The following is a 17,131-nucleotide window of genomic DNA, read 5'->3' as shown; positions in this document are numbered from 1 at the left end:
TGCGAATCCAGCTTTAGAGGGGACACCATCTCGTGAAAAGAACAAGAGACACTTTTTTGGGTCCCGAGATCAGTATTATTGCAATCAAGACTGTGTTTCGACTTAATATCAGTAAAAAGATAAATATTTTGGCACATATGGCGTTTCATACGTATAATGCTCTAGTTGGCAGAAATGTATTTTCCAGACAAAAAATTGAAACGCCGACTGTTGGGACTAGCATAAAAAAGACAAATTTAATAGAGACTTGGGGCAATAGTACACACACTGTTACAACAAAAACGATAGGTCTTCTATGCACGATATACTTTATTATGACTGCTCTTTTGCGGTACTTGTATATAAACTATGTGTGGAAGTGGAACAAATAATTTAATCCATTTGATCACACAAACAAATAAAAAATAGAATGTTTGATCCTGTTTTAGCAAATGTTTTTGGACAAACATCTATTACGTCGAGCATCTAACTACCAAAATACAACACACTTTACAAAATGTGTGATGTTTACACCCTCGGTGATGACGTCATTTACAGTTGTGATGTGATTGGCTGGCTGGCTATTCCCTGCTTCTTGTGTCAAGAAATATTTAAATAAAGATACTATTTAAAAAAAAATTGTTTTCTCAAAATAATGTATAACTAGGGAGTGTAAACTCCTTGGTATAACCATGATACTAAAAACAGTACAGAATTTCTATTTAATCAATAATTATTTAAATCAATAAAATATAAAATACCAACTGTAACATCTAAACCATTTCAGTTTAAACAAGTTATAATTTATCAACAAGATTGACCAAGAAATAAACAATTAGTGGTTTAGCATAAAGCATAACATTATGTTTAAATCCAAGCCACTACAAACAATAATAATAATTATCATCTAATAAAAGCCAGCGCTTATTGATTACTGTATTGTGATGGCAGAATTGAAGTGCTTAAATACACACTGTAAATAACATCATACACACATCATGTTATGGGTATATTTCTAAAATAATATTAATATATCACTATAGTTTTCTAATACAATCATAACATTACTCAGTACAATACATTTCTATATTAATTTTCTAACTACATATTAATAAAGCAACATTTTTCTAAGTCCTCTGTAGGTCATTTCTGAGAGTTGAAGTTTTTTTTATAGAGAAACATTATTCCAAATTCAAGACAAAATTAACATACAGTCTATTTAAGTTGAATCATTAATGGCGTTTACTTCATCCTGGCATTAGCGGGTATTAACAGCGTTTTGTAGACGCAAATCTTTGAATTTTTAATTTAAACTGTGACTAGTTAATCCCAACACTTCAAAAATTTCAATTAAGAAAATTAGTAGTGTGAATCTTTTTTAAAATATCAGAAAAACAGTCGATTCTCGGTACTATATCTAAATTTGTCCAGTATCAATTCTGTATACAACGTCAGATGTGAAACACATGTGATGCCTGCATCATAGACCCATAAACTTCCATGATACAGGCATCAACTTTGAAACATATGAGATGCTGTATTATGGAAACCTGTCTATGATACTGGTCAAATATTGTAAAATGAGAAGATACAGCACTTTGCTTTCAATAAATTAAAAATAATGTTATTATTCAAATATATTATGTGTCCATTATGGCTGGTTGTCATAGTTTTACACCTAAAGACAAGAATATCCAATAAAAATTGACAAATTTCAATATTGAATTTGCATAATGTTAATGTAATAACATTTCAACCCTCAAGTAATGACCTATATTTAGCAAATGTGGGCGGACAATTTCTAAAAACCTAAACCAACATACTATTAAAAATTCTATATTATTACTACTAAGCACATCTGTGAAAAAGAAATGATTCAATGATATATTAATCATATTCTAAGATCACTTCTAGTAAAAAATAATCAATACTCATTATAGGCACTCAAATTAAATGAATGAAAAATATCTAAAATTCATCTTTTAAGTGAGTGCTAACGCTATCATTACAATACAAGCATTAAATAAATAATAAAAGTATTAAATTATTATTTATCATAAAATATTTCTTTTGAAAAGATACAAAAAAATCTCTTAAAATTCCCTTTTTTATCGGTAAGGTTTTCAATGAGGTACATATCATAACGAAACTATATTTAACAATGCATGTAAATTTTGATCACAATAAATTGTGAATTTGTATTCTCGCAGAATATACATGATGTACAATACACACATGAAATCTATTTTTATGCAATTTTTTCTACAGAAATTTCTAAAAGTTGGCATTATTTAGTAACGGTTGCTAGGGTTACACATCACAAAAGCTATTGAAAAAAGTACACTTGCACGCGATATAAAATCACCTGCTAGTCTTTACACGAAACAATAGTTGTTGATTCACCTGAATTATAGCCAACTAGAAAATATAATGAAGATGAAACTAACTAATGAACTTACGTAATTAGCAAGAAATGAACCGGGTTCAATAATTAACTAGTATTAATCATCAAATGCTGTTTAATGTCATCCATTTTAAAATCCTGGGTTATTCCACAACAAATTGTAATAATTTTATTTTTCTGTATGATATGGTTTTTTATTTTTATTTTTATAATGCCCTATCAATTATGTAAATATTGTGGTTTTAGCCTTCAGGCTACTTTACATTACATGATGAACTTTGCAATAAAGACCAATATATTATTATTATAGAGTGTTTTGAATGTTGTATTGAATTTAGCTGAAATAATATAATAATAATATAATATATAATAAATTCATATCTGTTTTAAAATGCAACAATCCTGGAAGAATAAATTAAATACTAATATTAATTTTTATCTAAATCTGGGAGAATGTAACCCTGACTGATTAATTTTCATTTATAAGTTTAATCTTGCATATAAATATATTCATTAAAACAATTCTGGGAGATGTAATTAAAGTTTAAATTTCAATGTAAATTTATTCATCTCTTGTAACATTATTCCTGTGGTTTATATAACACTCGGAATATGGATGAAAATATTACTGAAACAAAAAATGATTGTTTTCTCCTACGTTAATCTATGTTATTTTTTTAAGGCTAATTTATGATATTATTACAATACAAAAGACTTTAGGTCACAATATTATTCCAAATATGATTGGTAACCTGTTTTGTATAACACATCAATACCAAGCCACTTAATATTGAATTGAGAAGTTTAATTGTAGAAAGAATAAAATATTAATGATAGTTAATGACTCTCTTTATCTAGCATTAGGCCTACAAAAATTCAAATGAAATGAGGTATTTATATATTTTTCTGTGCAACACGACGACAATCCTGAGATGTTGATAAAATATTTATGTTTATCTTTTCATTTCTTCAATTTGTTTCAAGTCAATTAAAAACAATAGCTGTTTTATTTATTTTTTAAATTTCTACTTCCTTTTTTTAATTTTTTAATTTCAAGAAAAGCTGTATTTCAAATACATTTTTACCAATTGCTAAAAAAAAACATGATATATCAAAGCAAAAATGTATTTTCCAATAAAAAATATTCTGATTTGAAATGCATTTATGATTTTCCAAAAAGATGTATGCATTTTTTTAACGGTTGAAAAACTTGGCAACAATGTTACATTTTTTCTGAACTAATGGCAGTATAGATTAAATGTTTAATAGTGGCATCTCCACCAATGAAAACAGAGATACCAGGATTATGCAAATATTTATTAGTTACATCTTAACCAATATAAACAGAGATACTTTACTGTACAAGGATTGTTTAACTGTTGCATCTCGACCAATAAAAGCTAAGATACAAGGCATCTTGACCAATAGAATCAGAGAGATGCCAGCATTGTTTTGTTTACAGTGCATCTCGACCAATAAAAACAGAGATACACGGATTGTTTAACACTGCATTTCGACCAATAGAAACAGAAAGATACCAGGATTGTTTCAATATTCAACAGTACATTTTTTACCAATAAAAACAGAGATTTTAAAAATATTTTACAGTGTATGAATGCTGTAAATTTTTGCGACAACTTATTGCTGGAAAAATTAGTTGGTGTAAAAATTGAAACACTATTTTGAAAACAAATATGAGTGCAAGAACATAATTATTGATAATATTAAAATTATTACAGATGTAAAATTTGAAAATAAATTTAATCTCTTGTGAATTATCAAAATAAAAACTGACATACTTTAAGGTACATTTTACATATACTGCTTGTTTTTGATTTCTATACTTCTCTATTTTTCCGTCTTCACAATCTAAACAGATTCCAAAGATCTATTAGAAAAACAAGAGATATAATATTATTTCTATTATGCCGTTTTATTATTCAAACAATATACAATTATAAACATATAATTCACGATTCTCATCATAATATAATAATAGTAATAATCTTTTGTTTTGGTTATCAAATCTGATAAAATGGCCATATCATATGGAATAGCACATAATACTACAATACTACCATTTTACATAGGAAACCTGTATCTTAAAATAGCAAAGTCTCTGTTTGGAAATGTGACTGGTGTGAAACTCAAAACTATAACTATACACCCTGGGGTTAGCTATTGATCATGACAGGGTTCTCAAGTATTACAAAACGTCCATAATTACTATGGAAATTCGGCCCAACTACAGACAAATGGAGATGTATACTTTGGAAATACATACATAATTATACATTACAATTGTGACTTGAGACCAACAAATCTGCGACCGTAAAATCATGACCGTAAAAGTAAAAAGCACAACATGGTTAGTTTCCATGCGCCAAGCGACAACGCAACTGTCAAGTCTGAAAATTATTCTGCACATGCCCAGAAAAATGTGCGCATGTGTAGAATGATACGACGCATAAAAAAATGTTTTAAATCAAGTGTAATGAAATTAGTTGAGAACTCTGTCGTGAGAGATGGGTAACCAAGTAGGGACATATTTTGTCTGCGGACCAGAAGTGGGGAAACACTGACCTAGGTAGACAGTTATGAAATTTGCTCTAATGTTAAAATCCTATTAGTAAAGATAATATGTGTATATACTTACCCTAAACGTCTCTCTAAAGCAATGTACGACTGTTTACTAACAAACCTACCAAAGTGTTGAAGAACGTCAGGAATGGGTTCATATGGGGGTGCTATTGTTGTGTCAATCGCACATATCATACTAGCCAAACTCGTAACAAGAGTTGTCCTAAAATAGCAATAAATAAAATGAAAAAACCACATTTTTATTTCAAAATATTGTTTAAATCATATTGCAATCTATATGATATATCTTGTTTCATTTAACTTGTAGGAAAAACAAACTATAACATTTTTTTTTTCATAAATTGCAAAAAATAACCATGTGTTTTGGGAAGCTCTCTACTATAAAGGGTCTCTCACACCTGTTCCGACAAACAAATTGAACGCCAATGTTTCGTTTTCACGACGCTCCACTTGGCTATGCGACAATCGATACAAAACATCGACTTTCTATTTGAGTTGCTGGCGCCGTATCGGTGTGAACGACTCTTATAGTGAAACAAACTTTTTGCATAACGCATTTTTTGTATTACAACCACTTTATAACTTCACATTCAGTGTTTACAATATAATTTAGAATATAATAGTTAAACAATGACATTCTAATAATAGGTTGCAACTAAATATTGTATATCGATTTTGATTGAAGGTTATACACACGTGATAAGTGGTCTGTTATTAAATGTGAAGGCCTGTGTATTCATTATTTCTACTTTTAAACATCATTCAAATAGATTCCAAAGTGGTCTGTAATTAAAACAAAGTAAGGGAAGTGGTCTGTTTTAATCGAGGACAATATGATTTTAAACTTTAAAGGATTCAATTATTTGAAGATTTTGATTCTTTCTTAAAAGTCCTTGCCGTCTTTAATTTCAGAATCAATTTATCTAAGAGCTGTGGCCACACTTAGGCTAAGGGAAACACCCTTAAAATTAAAACAATCTCCTATCTAAGTGAAAACAATTTAAGGGCAATACTTCAATATCAATTGCGTTAAGTGAAATACTTATGAATACGGCCACTCTATCTAGATCAATATTTTCTCCTCATTTTATCAATCGTAATTGTTATTTTCTTGGGTCTCTGTCAGTTTCTTCTCTCTTCATTTTATCAATCGTAATTGTTATTTTCTTGGGTCTCTGTCAGTTTCTTCTCTCTTCATTTTATCAATCGTAATTGTTATTTTCTTGGGTCTCTGTCAGGTTCTTTTCATCAGCCAACTTCAACTACCCTTCTAATTATTTTGTTAATGTTAAAACTACATTACTACATACTACAGTTAAAACATGTATTTCCTCTTGACTTACCAGACTTTTTGTGTGGAATTGTCGATATCAATAAGGGAGGTATTGGTGTAGATATGTTCAGCACGGTTGATTAGGATAAGAATGATAGACGAGCCAAACTAATAAAGAATAAAAATATATCATTATTGATAAAAAACAAATATTGGATTCATAAAGAATATATGGTTTATAATCATATCATAACAAACAATATGAATACATCAGTTTCAAAGGAAACAAATTAATTAATTTTTGAAATAAGTTATTTAGTTCATACTAAACCTTTGTTTACACTATCAAACTAGTTTGACAAAAAAGTGTGATGTGCTCAAATATGGTAGTGATATGCTTAAATATGGTAGTGATATGACATCACCGTGTCCATATGACTTTGATGGTATAGACAGAGCTTAAGGCAATACAAATAATGCTTATATAGATAAGTACTGAAATAGGGGGAAATTTGAAAGAAAATATTATATTTCATTAGTAAAAACTATTTCAATTGTAAAACTAAATCACTGTATAAAATAAATTAAAATAAAATATTTGATACAAAAATCTTTCAATTCAGTAAAACAGGTTAAAAAAAAAAGTGGAGCTCAAACAAAAGACGGAAAAATGTAAATTAATCTGTAACCTACTTTATGTTGTAATGATAAAGAAACTGCGTTGTTTGGAGACTTGTTTGATTCGGTTTCATTTGACACAACTTGACCTACAAACGATGATAGCTGACTTAAGTCCGCTGATTGAATCACTCTAAGAACTGTAGGATACAGCACTGGTAGCGTCTGAAAAAAAGTATATAATTATACGATAAATTGATACCAAATCATGATAATAATCATGATTTTTAAACAAACATTTTTCATTCTCAGTATCAAGAACAAAAATCATACAACCCTTCTTTTGGGACATCATATTAACTAACTGTATTAACTACAACAATCAAGGGGCAATATGTTTAAAGGTGTATTGTCCCCCAAAAACATGAAAAAAAGATTTTCGCAGGCCATTTTGCTTTTTAATAAAGTTAATCACTTCTGTAGAAAATAATGTTTTCACTTATAAAAAGACAAAATAAACTATTAAATTCAACCAAAAATCCATTGACTTCCAGTTAATTTGACCATTTTTAACTTTAAACAGTTTTTCAGGTAAATTTGTTCTTGATCCAATTTTTGGTAACTATTTGTGACATTAAAGTGGCATATTCAACAAAAACATCCATTTAAAAGCTGAAGCAATTTCTAAGCATGGACTTAACCTGATGTAACGCAAGTACTAGGTAATACACATTACCTCCTCATGCACCTCCTTTTTAGCATCTTGTAATTCCCGCTTGATAAGTATGTTGAGGTTTTTGAATACTGCCTCGACGGCTAAATAAGCATGATGGGATTCCAAAACACCTAAAGATCGACCAATCAACTTGCGTCCTTTTCTCACAGACAAAACATTTACAAATTGATCATCCGGTGTCCTGGAACCAAAAAATGAAATGTTAATATCAGAAGCCAATGACTTGAATGTTGATGACTTTTATGAAATGTTTGTATTTATATTTTACCCATTTTATCATATTTTATTATGTTTTTTATATGCGAAAAGCAAGACAATTTTTACACAAAAAATAAATAATGGAATTGAATTAGTAAATAACTAGACACAGATCTTTCTTATCAATTTAACTATAATTTTCAAAAGAAAATGAATTGAGAAGGCAAAATGGCTGTAAAATGTTGCACCACCTTTACACAAAAATGGTGAGCTTTTGCATCAAGATGAAAGGAGATAATTTAAACAAAATATCTATCTGCACCTGTTATTATCATGACTGTCTTTGGTTGGTATAATGTTCGTTCTGTTAGATGGAACAAGGTTTATGATGGCCGATTAGTACGAAGCGAATTCATGTGATGCAATTTTTCAAACTAAAACATCACATTTTATGTATATATATGTGCGAGTGGAATTTATGATGCAAAATATGTAATACTGATAATTATCATAATTATGCAAATGAGCCACCTGTCTTCAAGCTGTTCAATATGGAGCCCAGAGAACAACTTGTGTTGCAGTGCAGTACATTTGCCTTGCAGGTCTTGCAGGTTAGTCTCTTCCCTAGCTTCATCCATTTGCCGCTTCAGGTCTTTTATTGACAGCATCAGAATGTATAGCCTTTCAATCTTCATTAGTAAAGCCTTCTGTTGTTTGTTTGAATGAATAACTGTCTTAGCCTTTGATTCCTAAAATATAAAATGTAATACTGTACTCAAAATACTTACAAATGAAAATTATAAGGTTCTGTCTACACTATCAAACTAGTTTGATAAAAAGTGTGATGTGCCCAAATATGATGATATGCCCAAAATATGGTGGTGATATGACATCACCATGTCCATATATGGGCACATCAGATTTTGTTGTCACATTAAAAAAAAGATAGTGTAGACAGAGCTTTACAAAAAAACTCCCCTCGGTCATAGTTTTGGTGGTAAGGACATAAAATTTGAGGTATATCCACTTGTGGCACTTATGAGAAGAGAAGGGACATCAGTGTACAGATCCATCTCAGCCCGGTTGTTTCTCGACACAAATAGACCCTTAGGACAAACGAAAGTAGTTGTATTGTGTCATTCACACAGTTACAGTGCAAGACACTATTCTATTTACCTACCTCGTCTTCATCGACACTGTTACCCATATCAATATCGATAATCTTGCGAGGGTTATTAACGCTTACTGAAGTCAGCTTGCCAAGAGCACCAGTAAATTGCACTGACAAAAATAAATAATAAAATTGTAATTAAATAATATTGAACTTTCTGTAAAAGCATCATTGCAAGAATACAATCCTCGACTAGAAACAAACTGCTTAGTCAGCTTTATTCAAGTTTTGTTCCTCTATGGCATATCGATTACAGATCTGTCCTTTACCAATATCTCTCTGTTCTTGTGTGAAAACTAATTATTATGGAGACTTGTGATGTATAAGCTTCTTTGTAAATTGTGTCTTTCTCATTCTCTCCACCTCAATCATTATATTCCTTCTCCTCCTCCTAATTGTGATTCCCATCATGGCTAAGAACTTTTTGATCATAAGTGACAATATAAAAATGGGATTAACCCCCATGGTGCATGAAAACACTTTTTTTTTGCGCCTCTCTGGGTCTATTCTACAACATATTACATTTTCATAAAATATATCCAAAAAACTACGCAATATTACAATCCGTACTGAACTATAAATTACAAAAAATGTTCCTAATTTATTTACTTGGTTTGTATTCTCTGATTTCAAGCTTCGGCGGCGGGAGTAGTGCTTTTGGTTTTCTTTCCTTGCCTTCTGATTGGATTCCTTCTACGTGCTCTTCTTTCTTCTCCTTCTTCCTTAAAAACATCTGGAATAAAAAGATGTATTTTTAATATTTCAATATTAAATTAATAATATTTTCAGTAACAAGGTCCTAAAGGTCCCAAATTCATTTTTACCATTAACAACACTTAGAATACCAGACTTTTCAGAAAACCAGACATAATATGCCAGCCCACATGTCCAGTATTGGAAGAGTAGACTGTAACATATTTTAAATATTTGGTAGTAAATATCCTTACCTGATAGTAGAAGTCTTCTGTCATTGGATCCTCTGACTGAAGTTGCAACATTTGAATTCTCAGAACCCAGTCCTTCTCTTTCTGAGTCATCAAATTAGCATATTCGTCTCGGACTCCATTTGGGGAATTCTGATACCCTCGGAAATCATTCCGGTTACCTCGGTTATATTGCTGTCGGTTATTTCTGTTGCTAATATTGAAAAAAAATATAAATACATTTTTTTAAATCCAATTTTCAGTCAGAGGGAATAACTATATAATTTTGTTTTGTCAGTACAATATAATTTATCTAACAAAGTTTTTTATTTTTTAAAATATTTGTTAAAATTTCATACTCATCCAACAGCGAGTAACTCGCCAATTACAGAATTGATAAACTATTTTATAATTTATCGTGCTTATAAACTAAGTCTACTTTGAGGCTTAGGGAGTGGAGACGCGAGTTACAACCCTTGCACTAGGTCAGGATTGAACCCTGAACCTTGGGATTGGAAGGCAAGCATGTTAACCACCAAGCTACAGGCATACGACTTACAATTGACCATACTGGTTTGGAGATCGGAAGTTTTGCTGATTATAATTTCTGTTATATCCGTCACCACCATGCCTGCAATATTTACAATATTTAATTTTTATTTGTTATATTTTTATTAATGAAAAATGTTGGTATTCTTGTAGTAAATACAATAATATAGGCATATTTGATTGATTTACTCCCACTGCTCGCATATACACAGTGCAGAGTTTGAGCAGCTAGATCTAATGATCATCTGCTGAAACAGTCAAATATGATTAAGATAATATTGTTTAAAGAATCCTAATATTTTGTAGCTGAAATGGGTTGAAAGAAATATGTTGGTATTCTTGTTCAGTAAATGCAATAAGCATATTCGATTGGTCACTTGTATACACATCACAGTGAGAACTCCTACTGCATATAAACAGCTAGATCTGATTATAATCTGCTCAAAACAGCCCAATCAAATATGCCTAATGTTATATTGTTAAGGCATCCAAATATTTTGTAGCTGAAATGGGTTATAAGAAATATATACTATACTAACCTAAACGCATTATGCTGATGAGGACTATGTTGATGCGGGCTTCCCATCATCCCACTGTGTTGATGATGTGTAGAGCCACCTCTACCAGGCATACTCATAGGGGATGAGGCAAATCTAGCCTGTTGCTGCAAGTGATGGTAGGGGGGCCTAGTAAAGCCAGGCCTAGGACTCATTTGCCCTTGAGCTAAGCTGGCGAGTATAGCGTTCACTATCGGGGTAGGTGACACACGGCCACTGTTCCGGTACATATTATGAATCATGTGGTTGATCTGTTGGGGGTTACCGTTACCACCGGTCTTCTGAAGGATTTGTTGCGTTAACTGATGAAAATTTTGTTGCATAGGTGAGGGTAACATTTGAGGTGGAGTCTGTGAAAACAAAAATAATACAAATCATAAATTAGGGAAAAATTGCATAATTTTATTTTTTTACAAATGGTTCCATTGACTAATGTAAAGTTATGTCTGCTTATATGCCACAAATTTAACAAACCTAAGTGACAAATGACATTTTTTGACACACAAATAATAATATAATTACTTCACCAGATCCCCTTAAGTGTCTACACTATCAAACTAGTTGACAAAAAAAGTGTGATGTGCCCAAATATGGCAGTGATATGCTTATATATGGTAGTGATATGACATCATCATGTCCGTATATGGGCACATCACATTTTTTGTCACATAAAGTTTGATAGTGTATACAGAGCGTAAGGCTATAATCTTAATCTTAGTTCCTCAACTCAACCAATACTTTTATACATTAGATATACACCACAGACTATTCTTTTCAGTTAAAATTTAGTTGTTGAAGTAAACTCACATGTATAGGCATTACTGGAGCAGGTGACATCTGCATATAGTGATGTCTTGGTGGCGTGCCAATAGGCATCATGGACGAAGCGGGCGGAGAACCAATCACAGGCGAGATTGATCTTGCTGGGGGCGCTCTACTACGCAAATCTTTTTCTAGTTCTTCAGCTGTTACTATCTGCTTCTGTCTGGACGGTATGGCGGACATAATGGCAGAATCCTATGAACAGTTTATCATTAAAATAAATAAAAGCACTCCAAAAGGGCAGTTTGGCATATTTCAGAAGAGTAGTAGTAGTAGCAAACATAGCTTTACTAATTACACTAGAATCCTTTTTTTGGAATACCCCTCTCCATGTTTATTCTTTAATCTAGCTTAAAAATGCTCACTCACTTTATGTTTTAAGCTTGTCTACACTATCAAACTTTATGTGACAAAAAAATGTGATGTGCCCATATATGGACATTATGATATCACTACCATATTTTGGCATATTACTACCATATTTGGGCACATCACACTTTTTTTGTCAAACTAGTTTGATAGTGCTTTAGACTGTTGAGTCTGTACAAATTACCAAAACTTAACGACAGGGAGCATTTAATAGGATCTAGGAGGTAGTTATGTTATTTCAATTAATTTATTGTGTATATGCAGGGACATTGGGGTGTGCCTCTTCACTAAATTTCTCAACACATGTTTAGTGAATTCTTGGTCTAAGCAATGACCAACAACACAATATGCCTATGTCATAGGTCATCACAAATTGAAATCTCTGTATTACCTGAAGCTGAGCATCATTCATGTTTCGACCAATGCCAAGAAGGGCTTTCAACTCATCTTCTTTGGTTGCTTTAGTTCTTGCTGGTGAGCCCCAAATGTTAGTAGCTGGAGACAACAGGTCTTCACTGAATGGTGCTGCTGGCGAGGAGGCTCTGATATATGCCTGGAAATTGAGGAACAATAGTATATAAACACACCTTAAATCTTCCCCATTGGTTTCTTCACAAGCACCACTAGTTAGGAACCAGCTTTAACTCCATATCCGTCAATGTAAATCTCTTAAGCAATTCAAGTCACTTCTAAAATCTCATCTTTTTCAATAATTATTGTTGGTCTTTTAGCGCTGTGAGACATCAGTAAATAGCACTTTATAAAAGTTTTTTATTTTACTTTGTGATACTCGATTGATGTGAATATATTTCTGGTATTTTCTATGTTAATAACTCTAATTCAATTTACATATCATGTGTATATCGTGCACCTGGTACAGATATAAAAATATTTACGGACAAATTTTAAGATCTGTTCAAGTTAATGATAAGCGATATGTGGTGACTGGAGTAATTGAGGGATAATAAATGTTTTATTGATTATAGTTTTAGTCTGGGACTATTTCCTTTAATTACTAAACCAATAAGAATAGGCATACAGGTCCATGTGATGACATAAACTTGAAACTTATTGGGTGTGGGTATATATAACATAGGCTAATTTGACATAGGTCTCTAGCGGAGAGTATCGTCATTCCCCACATTCAAATAAGATTATTGTACCATTATTATTTTACTGTCTGTGACTTAATGATTGCAGCATCAACACTATATTAAAACTCATTTTGTATCTATAGAAAACTTACAACAGATGTAGTTTGATTCCTACGAGCTGAACTCATAATTGCCGGATCATCCAGCTCCTCGTCCAACACAAGTTGGTTAACACTTTGTTCCAATTCATCCTAAACAGAAGAAAAATTAAACAAAAGTTGAGATGAGAAATTCTGCAAGAGTGACAAAAGTTGATCCGGGTGAGACCAAACACAAACACCTTGATATGCAAATGAAAAGAAACAGTAGTACCATAGACCAATGGTGTCTGAGAATAAATACAAACTCTCTTCATGCATAAAAGGCATTGGTTTTGCCTTAGTTTTCCAGACAACTCCCTTCATTTCTTACTAATATCTTTTCTTGTCACAAGTAATGGGTTTTATAAAGTGAAATCAAATGCAAAAATCCTTCCAATGACATTCACCAAGGCTTTGGTCTTAGACATTTGTGTGGATCTTATGTATAACCTCTCCGAGTCATTTATCATGTGACCGCCCCTGAACATGGTGTGGTAAACAGTACTATCTAGTGGTCTATTGTATGAATACACAAAGATATTGATACACCCTCACTTTTAATATAAATTGCCAGTACCACATCCATGCAAATAAGGATCATCTCTTATGGGATATACAGCATGAAAAGTTTTTGTACATTTTTTCCCTCAATTAATGTGTTGATTAAAGCAGGTCGAGGAGTTGTACACAGTAAGTGCTTTATACACATAATCTACCTCTCACTTAATCTATCATCTCTGTGTACATCACAACTATACTGTGTATACAACTTGTGGGGAAAGAGTACAAAACAGGGAGTGGATGGGGAAGGAGGAACAATTGACAAGTACGATGGAAGGGAAAAAATGAAACAACATGCCTCTTGGAAAAGCAGTTGCTCTGCACTAGCAAATCCTGAGTCATTTGGAGATGTTTTAGACTGTGATTGCTTCTTGTTGGTAATAATCTCCTTTGATGTGTCACATTTATCATCTTTCTCTGTTTGTGCATTCCATTCATCTGAATATCAAAAACAAAATGAAATAATAAAACTTTGTACTGCGAAAACATATCTAGCTAGAAAACAATATAGGGTGGGCAAGGGGTGCCATTTAAAATAAGTGATGATACATACTGTATGCAGTAGTGTACAGCAGCTTAAATTACGACGATTTTTCCCATTTTGATGGAAAATTTGTCCCTTTTGTGAAAAAAGGAACCCCTGTAAACATCCTGGCTACTACAGGCTTGGGTGGGTGCTAAGCCTGGGGGACACGGAACAGGCCAGGGATTTAAACTACTAATTTCACTTGTGCTACCAGGCCCACAAAAATATATCCTGTAAACGTGGCACCTCCCTGTTTGGAAATAATTAAGAGTGACCCCTCAGGGTATTAAGTACAGTACTGTATTTTGGGATTACAAACAGGCATACTGTAACACTTTCTCCTAATGTACATTTGGCAAGAGTTTTTTAACCAGGTAAACCTAGAAAATGTTTTTGCTTTTAATATTGTGAGATAAAAAAATTAGATTTTCTCATTTGATTCCTAAAGTTGAAACATACCAATGGCTCCTGATCCAAATGTCTCGTCATTTAATACATCATATTCTTCTTCCTCTAACTCTTCTGGAAATTCCTCCAGAGGCTAAAAAAAGTAAAACAAAAATATAGATTGTTACCAATAATGTCTAATTATTACATCTATATTTTTACAACCATCCCAATTTCTGCAGGAGCACCCTGACATTTCATCCAATCTCCCGAATATTAAAAAAATCTTCCAAATTGATGCTAGAGTAGCATTAAGCACCTGGTAAACATTGAAATGCTGATGGCAAGGTACAGGTATTTTGTAATGAAATAATATAGAGGGCGTTACAGTAACAAAAAACTAGCATGCATCAATTAACCTTCTACGATTACCAGTGTACTGTATTAAAAATGTAAACCTTCTTTTTTGTTAATTTGTTAACTTGGGGGTTGGAATGTTTAGCATTGGTTTTTTGTAAATATGTACAAATGCAATACTATCATCGATTATGCTGATGAACAACACTAAAATGTATATTTTCTTTCTAACTTTTATTTAATTTATATGTTGTGTTTTATTGTTTTATGTTTTTATGTAAAAGGGTCCTGCAGAAACAGAATTGTAAACGACTAAATAAATGTGAATAGAATTGCTATAATGTCTTTAATTTCAATCTTTTGGTGCACCCTCACCTATCATACTTTTATATTATTATTTTGCAATTGTGCCAATTAACTATTCTGTAATGGGCTAGGTACTGAAGTTAGCTAAATTTGGAGAAAAAAAGAAAATAAATTGAAAAGTCGAATAAAAATTATTAAAATTAAAAACAAAAAATGCTAGTTTAGGAAGTTGTGACATAACATATTTTTTCATAACAGAAATTTACACAAATATATTGTATTGTTTCTTGCTAGGATAAAAGCATGCCAATTATAGTCTAGCATTAAACAAGGAGGGCAGCTTGTTTAGGCCCATTTTACACAGGCCACAAGCATAACACGGATACTCTGTCTGTACTCTGAGCAGAGTGTCTCTGTCTGTGAGAGGTAGGCTAGGCCTAGCTATTATGCTAGCTAGTGTCTGATGTGAGCAAAAGCGTGGATGCATGCATGGCGCGGCAAAACTAACAAGATCATTTTTCCACCTTTCTTACTAAGACAAGACATATATTTCATAATGATATGAATATGCATATATCACTGAATGCAACAATTGCTAGAAACTTACAGGCATAGCCGTATCAAACCCAAAAAAGTTAGTCATTTCGAAACCTCCATTTCTGTTAGGCAGGGTACAGGGGATTTCCACACATAACATTCGTTTTTTGAAGAGCCACCGTAGTAGCACGTTCCATTTATGAAAAGGGGTACAGTATTTTCAAATATTTCATAAAACAATATAATGGGATCGCGACGTCATGATTTTGAAATTATATCATTGCCAAATTAATTATTCTATATCATCATTTATATCGTAATATAAATTATAATCACTATCCCCAGCACAATAAGTCTACTCGTTTTAACAAGTAGAATGAAATACTTAAAAGTATAGACCATTACTTTATAATAACGTCGATTGTCGATAATAATGTTATAATTAATAATGTGATCGTATAAAAAGTCTAAGAAGAGAAACTTAACATAACATGGTCCTACCTAAATGACGTCACATTTACACTTAATTCAAATCATTTTGAAATCATACAGTTTATTCAAATTGAAAAAGAGTTCATCGGCAGTTCAATATATTGAAACTGATATGACGTCATTCATAACACTATCTCTGTAACATCCTGGTTTGTGCTCCTACCTTGCGCCCGGTGATGAATATACTGTATAGGATGCATACCTAAATTTACTTACCTCATTAAAATATATGACGTACTTAATGACGTCATTAATTAAAACTACCCAAGGGTATTTTTTAATAACGAATAATCGTCAGCACTTTTAACCAATTCTAATTTAATTATTTGTTGATATGAATAATTAGTTAATATAGATGTTTATATTTTATCATTTTGAAAATAGGGTCCTGCCTGGATATCAGCTGGAAAGGAAGGGATCTCTAAAAATGAAGTTAAAATAAATAGTCCTAAACATTAAATACCTGGTTAATATAACTTTGATTATTCATTTGACAGTAGATTGACAATATAATTAATCTACTATAATATT

General features: G+C 31.9%; 1 protein-coding gene across 1 annotated transcript; it reads right to left on the bottom strand.

The window, feature by feature from the left end:
• Window positions 1-291: 291 nt before the first annotated feature.
• LOC144837533 (protein PAT1 homolog 1-like) lies at window positions 292-16,258 on the bottom strand. The gene is made up of 17 exons (XM_078692705.1): window positions 16,179-16,258; window positions 14,981-15,062; window positions 14,294-14,433; window positions 13,447-13,545; window positions 12,592-12,753; window positions 11,817-12,026; window positions 10,992-11,359; window positions 10,463-10,534; window positions 9,928-10,117; window positions 9,590-9,713; window positions 8,990-9,090; window positions 8,341-8,558; window positions 7,612-7,792; window positions 6,951-7,100; window positions 6,328-6,425; window positions 5,040-5,186; window positions 292-4,271 (listed from the first exon to the last, which is right to left on the bottom strand). The coding sequence occupies exons 1-17, from the start codon at window positions 16,212-16,214 to the stop codon at window positions 4,253-4,255; spliced, it is 2,397 nt and encodes a 798-aa protein (XP_078548831.1). The 5' UTR covers window positions 16,215-16,258; the 3' UTR covers window positions 292-4,252.
• Between the last annotated feature and the right edge of the window lie 873 nt (window positions 16,259-17,131).

This window comes from Antedon bifida, chromosome 1, assembly GCF_963402885.1.
Source record: "Antedon bifida chromosome 1, ecAntBifi1.1, whole genome shotgun sequence".
NCBI lineage: Eukaryota > Metazoa > Echinodermata > Crinoidea > Comatulida > Antedonidae > Antedon > Antedon bifida.
The sequence above is the reverse complement of the archived record's forward strand: the minus strand, read 5'-3'. Positions and strand labels throughout refer to the sequence as shown.